General features: G+C 37.3%; 1 protein-coding gene across 3 annotated transcripts in view; it reads right to left on the reverse strand.

The window, feature by feature from the left end:
- STAM (signal transducing adaptor molecule) overlaps positions 1–12,653 on the reverse strand; it is a 93,307-nt gene that overhangs the window by 19,736 nt on the left and 60,918 nt on the right. For all 3 annotated transcript variants that reach the window (XM_066280175.1, XM_066280174.1, XM_066280172.1), the window contains 4 exons: positions 10,007–10,082; positions 9,830–9,925; positions 7,233–7,379; positions 1,193–1,283 (listed from right to left, as the gene is read on the reverse strand). In XM_066280175.1, the coding sequence (XP_066136272.1) occupies positions 1,193–1,283; positions 7,233–7,379; positions 9,830–9,925; positions 10,007–10,082 (410 nt within the window). The remainder of the gene's footprint in view (positions 1–1,192; positions 1,284–7,232; positions 7,380–9,829; positions 9,926–10,006; positions 10,083–12,653) is intronic.

Here is a 12,653-nt window from a genome sequence, read left to right on the forward strand (position 1 = left end):
AACTCAACCTCACTAGTATTTTTTTTTTTTCATTTTTTCATTTTTCTGAAGCTGGAAACGAAGAGAGACAGTCAGACAGACTCCCGCATGCGCCCGACCGGGATCCACCCGGCACGCCCACCAGGGGCGATGCTCTGCCCACCAGGGAGCAATGCTCTCCCCATCCTGGGCATCGCCATATTGCGACCAGAGCCACTCTAGCGCCTGAGGCAGAGGCCACAGAGCCATCCCCAGCGCCCGGGCCATCTCTGCTCCAATGGAGCCTTGGCTGCGGGAGGGGAAGAGAGAGACAGAGAGGAAAGCGCGGCAGAGGGGTGGAGAAGCAAATGGGCGCTTCTCCTGTGTGCCCTGGCCGGGAATCGAACCCGGGTCCTCCGCACGCTAGGCCGACGCTCTACCGCTGAGCCAACCGGCCAGGGCCAACCTCACTAGTATTAAAAGAAATAAAATTTTAAATAATAGGAAATCATTTTGAACTTATCAGATTCATAACACTTAAAAACTCTGACAATGCCAAATGTTGTCAGGAGGTTAAAAATAGTAACAGCTTTCATATATTGTTGATGACGAGGAAAAAATAAAACTATTTAGCAAAGTTGAAGACATGACTTACCCCATGAGCCAACAATAAATACTTCACTTTTAGTCACACAAAATAGGCGCGCACACACATGCAAACACACACGAGAACATGTACAAGGATATTCAATGTGGCATACTTGTTACAGTAAATATCAAAACCAGAAACCCAAATGTCCATCAGTAGGAAGATAAATTACAGTATGTATTTATTAGTATACTGGAATATTACACAGCACTTAAAACAAATAAACATAATTTATACTATATCTGATCATAAATAGATCTCAAATGTTGCATAAAAAATAAGTTGTAGATAGTACCTACAGTATAGTATTTATGGAAAAAAATTGTGTTGGACACAGAAAGTATTTGGTACTATTTATGGATATTTATAGGTAAATTATATAATAAAAATGTTGACTAAAAGGACATACATGGTAGCAGTTGTCTTAAGAGAGGAGAGGGAGAAGTAATACTGAGGAGGGGAACAAAGTAGATTTCAGCTTTAACTGTAAAGTCTTTTCTCTTATATTTTAAAAATCTCTCAGAGGAAAATAATATTAAGTAAGAGACCCATCTTTTAGCTACCATCAGGGACTTAAAGACATACCTTTGGCCAAATCTTCCTCTTCTTTTTTGTTAGCCACAGTACCAGGATCCTTGGCTACTAGAGCTGGGCTTGCTTTTGCTTGTTCAACAGCCTAAGACAAAAAAAGGAACACAACATTTGAGAGTTGATCTCAAACATTCCTACCCCACCTAATCTACAAAGATATAAGATCCTTCTTGTCAATCTAAAACTTCTGAATAAAGAAATACAACTGGAGCACCCAAGAAGAAGCATTAGAATTGGAGAAAAGAGAGAAATTGGATACTTAGAGCCAACATCCTATTAACACTGTCACAGATTTGTGTAAAGAGGTTAAACTCAAAAGAGAAAGACAGTATGCAAACTAAAGAAGAAAGACTACAGATTTAAAAAGTATTTTGCCCCAGCCAGTTGGCTCAATGGTAAAGCATTGACCCAGTGTGTGGAAGTCCCAGGTTTGATTCCTGGTCAGGGCACAAAGGAGAAGTGCCCATCTGCTTCTCCACCCTTACCCCTCCTCTCTCCCTTTCACTCTTCTTCTGCTGCAGCCATGGCTCGATTTATTTGAGCATACTGGCCCCGGGTGCTGAGGATGGCTCCGCGGAGCCTCCTCCTTAGGTGCTAAAAATAGACCATTTGCAAGCATCGGCCCAAAATGGAAGTCGCTGGGTGGATCCTGGTCTGGGCGCATGCAGGAGTCTGTCTCTACTCCTCTCTGCTCACTTTAAAAAAAAAATTAAAAAAAAAAAATTATTTAAAAAAATGTTAAATAAGAAAAGGAGTTGAGAGAGGGAGATGGGTGACAATTTTAAAAAGACAGTTTTAAATTTTTAAAATATGTATTTAAAAGGAGCATTTTAATGCATACTGCCAGATCAAAAATCAGGATGTTATCTTTAGGAACCTAGATTTATATATACCAATATAAATGCTGATAAAATTATACTATTTGCTAACCCAAAATAAAGTTAGGTAATTCTGGGAATGTATTACTGACTAGCTAAGCATATTTTGTAAATAAGGGAGTATACAAATAAATAAATACATAAATTGATTCACACTTATGGAATTATAAGCTTTTAAGCCTCAATGGCCTCTTAGGTTTTCCATGGCAATCAAGACAAATCAGACTCCATACTGGTACTTTTACATATCTGACACGCATTTGCTTCTACTTAAAATATCTCCCACTCTGGCTCCTTTTACTCCATCCACATTTTTCCGTTGAGCTTCAACTCATTAGTCAGTAAACAGCTAAAACATCACTTGCTCAGTGAAACATCCCTAAGTTCCTTAATTAAGCATTCTCTCCTGTGTTCCTCTGATGACATTTTCAAACAAGGTACCAAGATATGGCTACTTAAGAATGCAGGTTGTGAAATTATATATACACAACACAGCATTATAGAGAGCAGGACAGCAAATCATGGAAGGAAGACGGGAAGGCGTTGGGGGGGAGGGGGCAAAGGGGGTGTCGAGAGGAACAAGGGGGTGGGGGGATATATTCGGTGGGACATTTGAATCTATGTAAACACAATAAATTAAAATCAATAAAAATTAAAAAAGAAAAAAAGAATGCAGGTTGTGGAGTCAGACAAACATGGGATCAAATGCCAGCTCCACCACCTTCTAAACCAGGGGTCTCAAACTCGCGGCCCGTCGAACAATTTTGTGCGGCCCGCAGACTAATCTACGAAGTTCAAAATATTTTGGATAAAATTAAGTAAGCCTAGGGGCCTACTTGTATTTTTCATTTCTCTAGCATCCTAGCTAGCTATTAGCTTAGTTAACAGCAGTTGTGATGCGAACTACAGTTTCTGGTCGTTTTGTGACACTGAGTAAACTGCATGTATGATTGTGCTTGTTGTACTGATTTTTTTTTGTTTTCAACTGCAGTGAGAAAAGTGTTGCGTAACAGTTGCCTTTTGTAGACCTAGTGCGGCCCGCCGAATGGCTGTGATCTTGCTCTGCGGCCCACATGCTGAGTTGAGTTTGAGACCCCTGTCCTAAACCTATGGTCTTGGGTACATTGACCTCTTTGTGCCTCAAGTTCCTCATCTACAAAATGATAATAATAACAGCTCTTATACACTACAGGGTGTTATGAGGATTAAATTAACACGTGCAATTTCCAAAATCAGAGAAGGGTTTAAAACACAAAATATAACACTGTCTCCCGAGATTTATAATGTATGTAGGAGAATGTATGTCACACATAAGATGACTATAGCATAAAGGATGCTGAAGTGGGGAGTAGGTAAACCCAAACCTGCTGCAAGGTTTCTACATTTTACATGAAATAATATATTTATATTAACTCAAAAGAGATTGTAAAAAGTTACAAATATATACTGTGATTTCCATGACAATCAATAAAAATGGAATTATAATTTTTAAGTTATTGAGGAAATAAAAAGCAAAATATTTTAAATATTATTTTTAATATTATTTTTTATATTTTTAAAGTAAAAGTTTTACATTCTTCACTTAGTATATTTATAACATCAAACAAAATGCACAGGGCATTTATTTTTAGAAAAGCTGATTAAAAAAAAGCTTTTTATAGTTCACTAAACATAACTTAAAGCACTTTCAATTCTGATTCATCTCTTGTAATGTTCTAATCATTATATGACTCTAAAAACTAAAGGTATGTTTGGTCAGGGGCAATCTTTTTCATAATATATAAAATCTCATCACAGTTTGGTGAATTTCACAAAACAGACATTGATCTTTTGTGGTCAATGAAGAAATCTGTATTGGTCCAGAAGGAAGTGCAGAATAAGCTGCATTCAGCCCTGCATTGCTGAACTCCACAGTTTTCAAAGTTACTATCATCAGGTTCTAAGTGTAGTAATGACACTTGTCTTATTAGGTAGCCAAATACAGTAGCAGTGTAGCATTACTTTTATATCTATGTCAAAACTTAACGCTAAAAAAAAAAAAAAAAAAAAAAAAAAAAAGAGCCAGCAGCAGCCCTGGCCCAGTGGCTTAGTGGATAAAGCGTTGGCCAGGCTTGTCAGAGGTCACGGGTTTGACCTCCAGTCAGGACACGTACAGCAAGCAATCAATGAGTACACAGCTAAATGAAACAACTAAATTAAACAAGTTGATGCTTTTCTCTCTGTCTCTCTCTCTCTCTCAAATCTTTGGGGGAAAAAAATCAGAGCAGCATAACAATAAATTAGGTGACTAAAGTCTAACTTTTCTTAATATTTGTATATTATTTTCTTCTGTATTTGGATGGAGAAACAAATTTTAAAATGCTTATATTTTCACCCTGGCCAGGTAGCTCAACTGATTAGAATGTCGTCCCAATGTGCCAAAGTTGTAGGTTACATCCCCAGTCAGGGTACATACAGGAATCAACCAAAGAATGTGTAAAGAAGTGGAAAAACAAATCAATGTTTCTCTCTCTCTCTCTCTCAAAAATCAATAATTTACTTTTAAAATTCTTATATTCTCAAAGGCTTTTGTTAGGTATGCTAGCAAAGATCTAGCCTAACTGTAAGGACGTAACCAAGTGACCTCAAAATCTAGAGAGACTTCTACAATTCATGCTAGATGACACATTTTTTCATTAAACATGAAGTTCTTCTTTACAAACAGGGTTTTCAATGATACACTTTTCAGAAACTACTATAAAAAATCACCACAATACCTCTTCATATTTTACTTTATATGGATTTTATATATTTGTTGTGGCTAAAAGTAACTATAATTAAATTAGCTTTCATATTTTATAACATCTAGATGAAAAGAAAAATAACTCTTAACTATACTATAGCTGATCTATGTCCTAAATCATCTGAACAGGAAAGTAACCTAACAACTATGCCAACCAATAAATAAATGCTCTTGCCAGTGTTCACTCCACTTCTTGTCCTTTGAAGCCAAGTCCGGACAGACACATGTACACTAACCTCTATATCAAATGGAAGACAGGATCATGTAGTGGAAAGAACACTGGACTGAGAGTCAGGTGGCCTGTGTTCTACTTCCAGCTCTGTCAACTACAAGCTGTGGCCCCTGGGCAAGTCACTTAACCATTCTGGGTCTCAGTTTCCTCATCTGTAAAATGAGGGGATTAAATTAGAGAATCCCTACTGCTGTTGCCACAACTATCTGAGATTCTAGGTTAACCAAGCAAAACTATATTACGTATCAAACAGATCATTAATTCATCTTCTTTCTCATATAATAACAAGCCCCTGTGTAGATGGATATGCAGTTTTCACTGCACTGAAAGTTATACTCTAGAGCAGCGCTTCTCAAACTTCGATGTGGAAACAGAATCATTGAAGAAATTTGTTAAAATGAAGATAATAAATCCATGGATCTGGTGTGGCACCTGAGATGCTGCATTTCTAACAAATTTCCAGGTGGTGATGAATGATGGTCAACAAACCAGATTTTGAGTAACAAGCTCTAGAATAGGTTCTTGGAGTATAGAAGTCGCCAATTATACTAAGCATCTATACTCCTTGCCTCTCTGTAGTGAATCTACTGTGATAATTGAACACTGCTATTTTCAAGAAACTTGTTATAAGACTCTTGGATTATTCCACACAGAATTATTCCTTAATTATACAGATTTTAGAAATTATTCTGAGTAATAAAAGCTCTCAATTATGAATAAATACTTCTAAAAGCTGTAATTTATTACAAAACTATTCATAAGTCAAATTTCAAGTAAGTAGAAAAATATCCTTCTTTCCAAGTATATTTCTGGTTTTTTATAGTTTAAGAGCATAGAGATAAACTAGAAGTGTCTTGGGAAGAAAGTCTAGACAAGTCTGGATGAATCAATTCATGAGTCCCTGAAGGGGTCACACCCAGAACTTGAGCCCTGCATAACTTGAGACTTTTCTGCTCATGCTTTTAAACCACTCATATTTTACTCCCATCTGTATATAGTAGGGAAAAGACAGTATAGTAAATTAGCACACATTTTAAAGCCCCTTATAGGATTGTTACCCAGAATAGAAAAAGAATAAAAGAGATATCCTTTTACTTTTTCATATGAAATAAATTAGAGATTGGTCTCATTCCATTTTTTTTTTTTTTTTTGCAAAGGAAAGTTAAGCCTTTCAGTCAATTATATTTAACAGGAGAAAGAAAAAAGATGAATGTACTAGTCATTTTTTATTAAGGGAAAAAATACTTCAGAGACTTCTCTTCCCATTGACCCCTTATATCTCCTTCTCACTTTTAATACAGGTATTTATAAATTTCATAATCAAAAGAACCTCTAAACTCATTCTTAAATTTTGAGGATATCCCGATTTTTTAGCTGTCATTCTTTCTAGATAAAATTATAACAATAAGAAATTTAACAAGATTGTATTGCCTAATATAATGAAGTAATTCTATCTATATTATTAAAACTAAATTTAAAAATATTTTTTTAAACATTTTTCTTCATTTTTTTTTCTGAAGCTGGAAACGGAGAGACAGTTAGACAGACTCCCGCATGCGCCCGACCGGGATTCACCCGGCACGCCCACCAGGGCCGATGCTCTGCCCACCAGGGGGCGATGCTCTGCCCATCCTGGGCGTCGCCATGTTGCGACCAGAGCCACTCTAGCGCCTGGGGCAGAGGCCACAGAGCCATCCCCAGCGCCCGGGCCATCTTTGCTCCAATGGAGCCTTGGCTGCGGGAGGGGAAGAGAGAGACAGAGAGGAAGGCGCGGCGGAGGGGTGGAGAAGCAAATGGGCGCTTCTCCTGTGTGCCCTGGCCGGGAATCGAACCCGGGTCCTCCGCACGCTAGGCCGACACTCAACCGCTGAGCCAACCGGCCAGGGCAATTTAAAAATATTTTAATTGCAAAATGTGAAAGTAAATCATTTATAAAAGAGATGAAACAGTGAGAAAATAGAATTTGGAACACATTAATATTCCACTAAATTTTTCTGGCGCCTCTAAATGCAAGATTATTAACAAAAATTCCTTCTAAATAATAAAAGCTACCTGGGTTTGGAGAAAAACAAAAAGGAATTCTAATAAACATGACTACTTTATAAAAACAAACTGTAGTGCACACAAAACTTCACAAAATACCTGAGAGCCAACAGCTGGAAAGGTAACTCCTTGTTCCTTAAGGTTCTTAATCATTGCTGATATTAGACTAAGCTGTGGATCATTCTTAAATTCATCTGTCCATTCAACCATAAGGGCCTTTAACTTTTCACAAACTTTGGGATGACCCTGAAAATAGAGAAAAAAATTAGTAAGATTTGATTTGGAAATAATTAACTTATGATTATTTATGATAAGCTAGTAGAGAAATAGCCAAATCTGTTTGAATTTTAAGTCATTTTAAATGATTTTGTTATTTAATTTTCCTGATTGTTTTCATGAAAGTTTTACATAACAAAAAATTTGAAAGTTAATAAAAGAGTAGTGATTTCCTGGCCAATGATTTAATATAGGTATCTTAAATGTGAAAACCATAGTGCTGCGGACCACTTTTTAAATCACAAACCACCCCAGCTATATAATGTATATAAAAAACTTTAAATCGTTATTAAAAATAAACTAATTTATTTTCAAACTAAAAAAAAACAAGAAGATACCATCATAAATACCTCACATCAAATTCAAACATTAAATATGTAAAACTTATTTTTAAGTTTAAGGTCAGAAAGAGAACTTTTCAGAGTATTATGCAACTAAGCAAACTTTATACATCAGGAAGATAAAAGTAGTTTGTTTTGTTTTTTGTAGACCAATATTATAAAAATTAAGTTGGAAACAGTAAATGTTGCAGTTCCTTTATTTCTAATCCCTAACTTTTACTGTGTATTACTATGTGTTTTCCTCAAGTTGCTTAATTATTTAAGGTCTGATTTGAAGTGGTGCATGTCATTATACCTAGAAACTTTATTTCTTTAAAATAACACCTCACCTGCCTGACCAGGCGGAAGCTCAGTGGATAGAGCGTCAGACTGGGATGCAGGGACCCAGGTTCGAGACCCCGAGGTCACCAGCTTGAGCACGGGCTCATCTGGTTTGAGCAAAACTCACCAGCTTGGGCCCAAGGTCGCTGGCTAGAGCAAGGGGTTACTTGGTCTGCTGAAGGCCCGTGGTCAAGGCACATATGAGAAAGCAATCAGTGAACAACTAAGGTGTCACAACAAAAAACTAATGATTGATGCTTCTCATCTCCCTCCGTTCCTGTCTGTGCCTATCTATCCCTCTCTCTGACTCTCTGTCTCTGTAAATATTAATAATAAAATAATAACTCACCTAAAGTATAAAACCAATGTTTATTCTAAAAACATTTGAAGAATAAAGAGAAGTCCTTTCTCCCCCATATGTGTTTGCTTTTCAAAATACTTGTTCATGCTACTAAGTACAAATTTGAGTGCCATATCTTCAATTAAATTACAGAAGATATTTTAATCCCATCATAAATAGTGGTACATTTTGATAGATATTAAGGACTTTAAAAGAATGGTTACTAACTAATAGAAAATACCTGAATATAACTTAATAAAGCAAAAAAAACAGGAAAAATGATCACATAATCATTTTTGAAAAGTACAGAATTTTAAATTATTTCATTTCTGTACTGTCATCTACAAAAACTTGAAAATATTTATTTTTTACAAAAAGGCATTTTCCCTTATAACCCTTAAAATTTTTTTTCTTGATATATTTTATAACCCCCACCCATGAAAAACAGCAAGAAATAATAACCTTTAGAATGCACAAATTTTTACTAGGAAAACTCACATATATATTTAGTAACAAATCTTTTAAAGTCCTTAAATTGCCAGATTTGAATTCTTTCTTTTTTTTTTGTATTTTTCTGAAGCTGGAAACGGGGAAAGACAGTCAGACTCCCACATGCGCCCAACCAGGATCCAACGGGCACGCCCACCAGGGGCGAAGCTCTGCCCACCAGGGGGCAATGCTCTGCCCCTCCAGGGCGTCGCTCTGCCACGACCAGAGCCATCCCCAGCGCTTGGGCCATCTTTGCTCCAACGGAGCCTAGGCTGCGGGAGGGGAAAAGAGAGACAGAGAGGAAGGAGGGGGGGTGGAGAAGCAAATGGGCGCCTCTCCTATGTGCCCTGGCCGGGAATCGAACCCGGATCCCCCGCACGCCAGGCCGACGCTCTACCACTGAGCCAACTGGCCAGGGCCCAGATTTGAATTCTTTATTCTACATTGTTAGGTAGAGAATCTAGTGTTAAAATCCTGTGATGGTCAGGTCATATCAAGATGAAATTCAACAGTGTAGTATTTTGGCAGTATTTCTGAACACTTCTAACTTCTAATTGGGAAAATTCTTCTATGGCTACAAAAATGGTTTAAATGCTGTCCCTAAAAATAAACAGGTATTATTTAAAAATCAGAAAGAGAAACACATATATTTATATTTACTTATCAGATGAAAGGAATGATGAAGAAAAGAGTGTTGAACATACTGTAATATGGCTTGAAAAAACCAACTCTTGGAGTTAAATAAATTGGTAGTCTCTTCAGCAAAACATAACATTTACTCATATAATGGAAAGTTAAAGCCTAGAAAGAATTAAAAAAACAAAAGCACAGACTAATCCTTTGTAATTAAAAATATGAAGGGTTGAAGAATACAATACACTAAAGGAAAAAGACTGTCTTAATTCACTTCTAGGTATAATGTTCCTTACCTTGTTTAATACGTTGCTTACTTCACTAGCAAAATCTCTTGAACATACTTCTAAATGAAAAATTTTGCCACAGTTTGATACACATGCTCCTAGAAGCTAAAAACATAAATTGCAAAGTTAAAAGGGCTCAATTTCAGCAGGTAATTTTTTGGTAGAAACTAAAATCAAATCACTCACAGTCAGAGCTTGCATAGCAACATGAGGATCTTTATGGTTCACCCTCCTCATAATAGACCGAAGACAATCTTTAGGTCTAAAACACGAGAAATGTAACAATCAATTAGTAGTACATCCAACTTTTTTCCTCCCTTAACTATCAATATAATAGGCAACAGACTATACAAAATGGAGAATATGGCAAAAAAGTTTACTTTTTATTAATACAGTTGAAAAACTAGATATTACAAGTTCTTTTATACTTTTCAAACAAGATTAACAGACTCTCTTCATAACAATCATAAATTAGGCACTTTAGGCTAATTCTGAATGAAAAAAGTTTTGAAAATAAAATAGTAGATCAACTTCCACTTCCAGTCATGATGGAATAAATGGAACCAGACTTACATTCTTGCCAGAAATAATTACAAAACTAGAAAAATATGTGAAATATGTATCACAGTAACTTAAGTATGCAAGACCACAGGCAATGCATAATGATGATCTCTAAGAAGGAATATAAACTAGATAAACCAGACCTTCATTTCAACATCTCCCTAGAGGCACTTTCCAGATACCAATACTAGCTTTCTGCCTAAGGCAGTTTCTGGATCTCAGTACAAAGGTGACCTGAAGAAGACAATGAAGAGGAAAGCAGAGAAAGGCCACGTGGAGGAGAGGAGAAGCAGCCAAGATGGCCGGAGTGCTGAAGGAGAGGCCAGTTTGTGCAGAGAGAAGGAGATGGGGAACAAAGGCTGGCTGACTTTTACAGCTATGCATGAGGAAACCAAGAGCTCTGTGGAAGAGGCTGCCCGGGACCTGCAAACTGAGCAGTGGAAGGAGCTGGAACAAACATGGGAGAAAGAGATGCAGACCCTGGAGGTGGAGCAAGCACTGGAGGAAGCCGATCAGGTTCGTGAGATTCGCTTGGAAATGGAGCAGCCGCTGGAGAAAGAATCACAGGTTTTGATTTCTACACTATAAAATGGGGCAGAGGAGCCCATTCTGGAGGAGAGCAGAGAAAGGCCACATGGAGCAGAGAAGCAGCCAAGATGGCAGAGTGCTGAAGGAGAAGCCAGTTTGTGCAGAGTTTATGCAGAGAGAAGGAGATGGGGAACAGAGGTGAATAAGGCTGGTGAGGGAGAAACCTTTGATTCTAGGAAACTCAGATTAAGTCAGTGGCTTTGGGAGCCCTGAATGGAAAGGGAAGTGTTCTGTGTGTATTTCTTGCCCGCCGGGTGCAAGCTAGGATTAAAGCTAATGGCCCACCAAAAAAAAAAAAGACAATGATGATCTCACTGAGCTGGGTCAGAAATCAGTATCCAGAAGGCTAGAGAGCTAAAATTTAAGGGAGCAAGTAGAAGGAACTGTATGAAGAAAGAGTTTTATATATGGCATTTGCCATATATAAAACTTAGGTCTGCTGTGGGAAAAGTCTGGCATGCATAGATTAAAAACTTCACAAGGCTGAGCATTTTGTGAGAGCTATATGCTGAAGAGCCAAACACAAAAGGGCAAATGTTATATGACTCCACTTACATGAAATACCTAAAACAGGCAAAGACACAGAGACAGAAAGTAGAATAGAAGTCACTAGTGGCTAGGGAGATGGGAGAATGAAGAGTTCTTATTAATGCAGATAGTTTGTTTGGATGATGAAGTTTTGCAAATAAATAGTAGTGTTGCTTGCACAACAGGGTAAATGTACTAAATGCCACTGAATTTATACTTAAAAATGGTTAAAATAGTAAATTTCATGTTATATTTTACTACAATAAATAAAATAAAATAAAAAAGGAATGATGTACTGACACATACTACAACTTGGGTAAACCATGAAAACATTACACTAAGTGAAAGAAGCTGGTCACAAAACCCATATAATGTATGATTCCAATTATACAAACCATCTAGAACAGGTAAGACCATACTGATAGAAAGTAAATTAGTAGTTTTCTGGGGCTAAGGAGAGGTGGGAATGGGAGGAAGTGCTAGGGAGCACAGGGTTTCTTTTTGGGTGATAAATGCTCTTAAATTAGTGGTGACAGTTACACATACATCTGAATATACTAAAAAACAATGAATTAATTTTATCATTTGTGAAATAAATATGTAAATATAAATATACACAAAAAAGAAAAAACATTATCATGGGATTGGAATTCTATTGTGCCCTGGAAAATTTGGCCAGTAAGAATAATTATCCTAGGAAATTTCATTGAGAGAAAAAAACAGCCTGACCAGGCAGTGGCGCAGTGGATAGAGCGCAGGACTGGGATGCGGAGGACCCAGGTTCGAGACCCCAAGGTCGCCAGATTGAGAGTGGGCTCATCTGGTTTGAGCAAAGCTCACCAGCTTGGACCCAAGGTCGCTGGCTCGAGCAAGGAGTTACTCCACCTGCTGAAGACCCGCGGTCAAGGCACATATGAGAAAGCAATCAATGAACAACTAAGGTGTTGCAACAAAAAACTAATGATTGATGCTTCTCACCTTTCTCAGTTCCTGTCTGTCTGTGCCTATCTATCCCTCTCTCTGACTTTCTATCTCTAAAAAAAAAAAAAAAAAGAGAGAATGGAAAAAACAATTACCAAAACACTGTGATAAAAACGGGGAAAATCCTTCTTAATATTAGAGAAAAATTAGCATAAAATGGATTTCTGTATCTTAG

This window comes from Saccopteryx bilineata, chromosome 5 (genome assembly GCF_036850765.1).
Source record: "Saccopteryx bilineata isolate mSacBil1 chromosome 5, mSacBil1_pri_phased_curated, whole genome shotgun sequence".
Lineage (NCBI taxonomy): Eukaryota > Metazoa > Chordata > Mammalia > Chiroptera > Emballonuridae > Saccopteryx > Saccopteryx bilineata.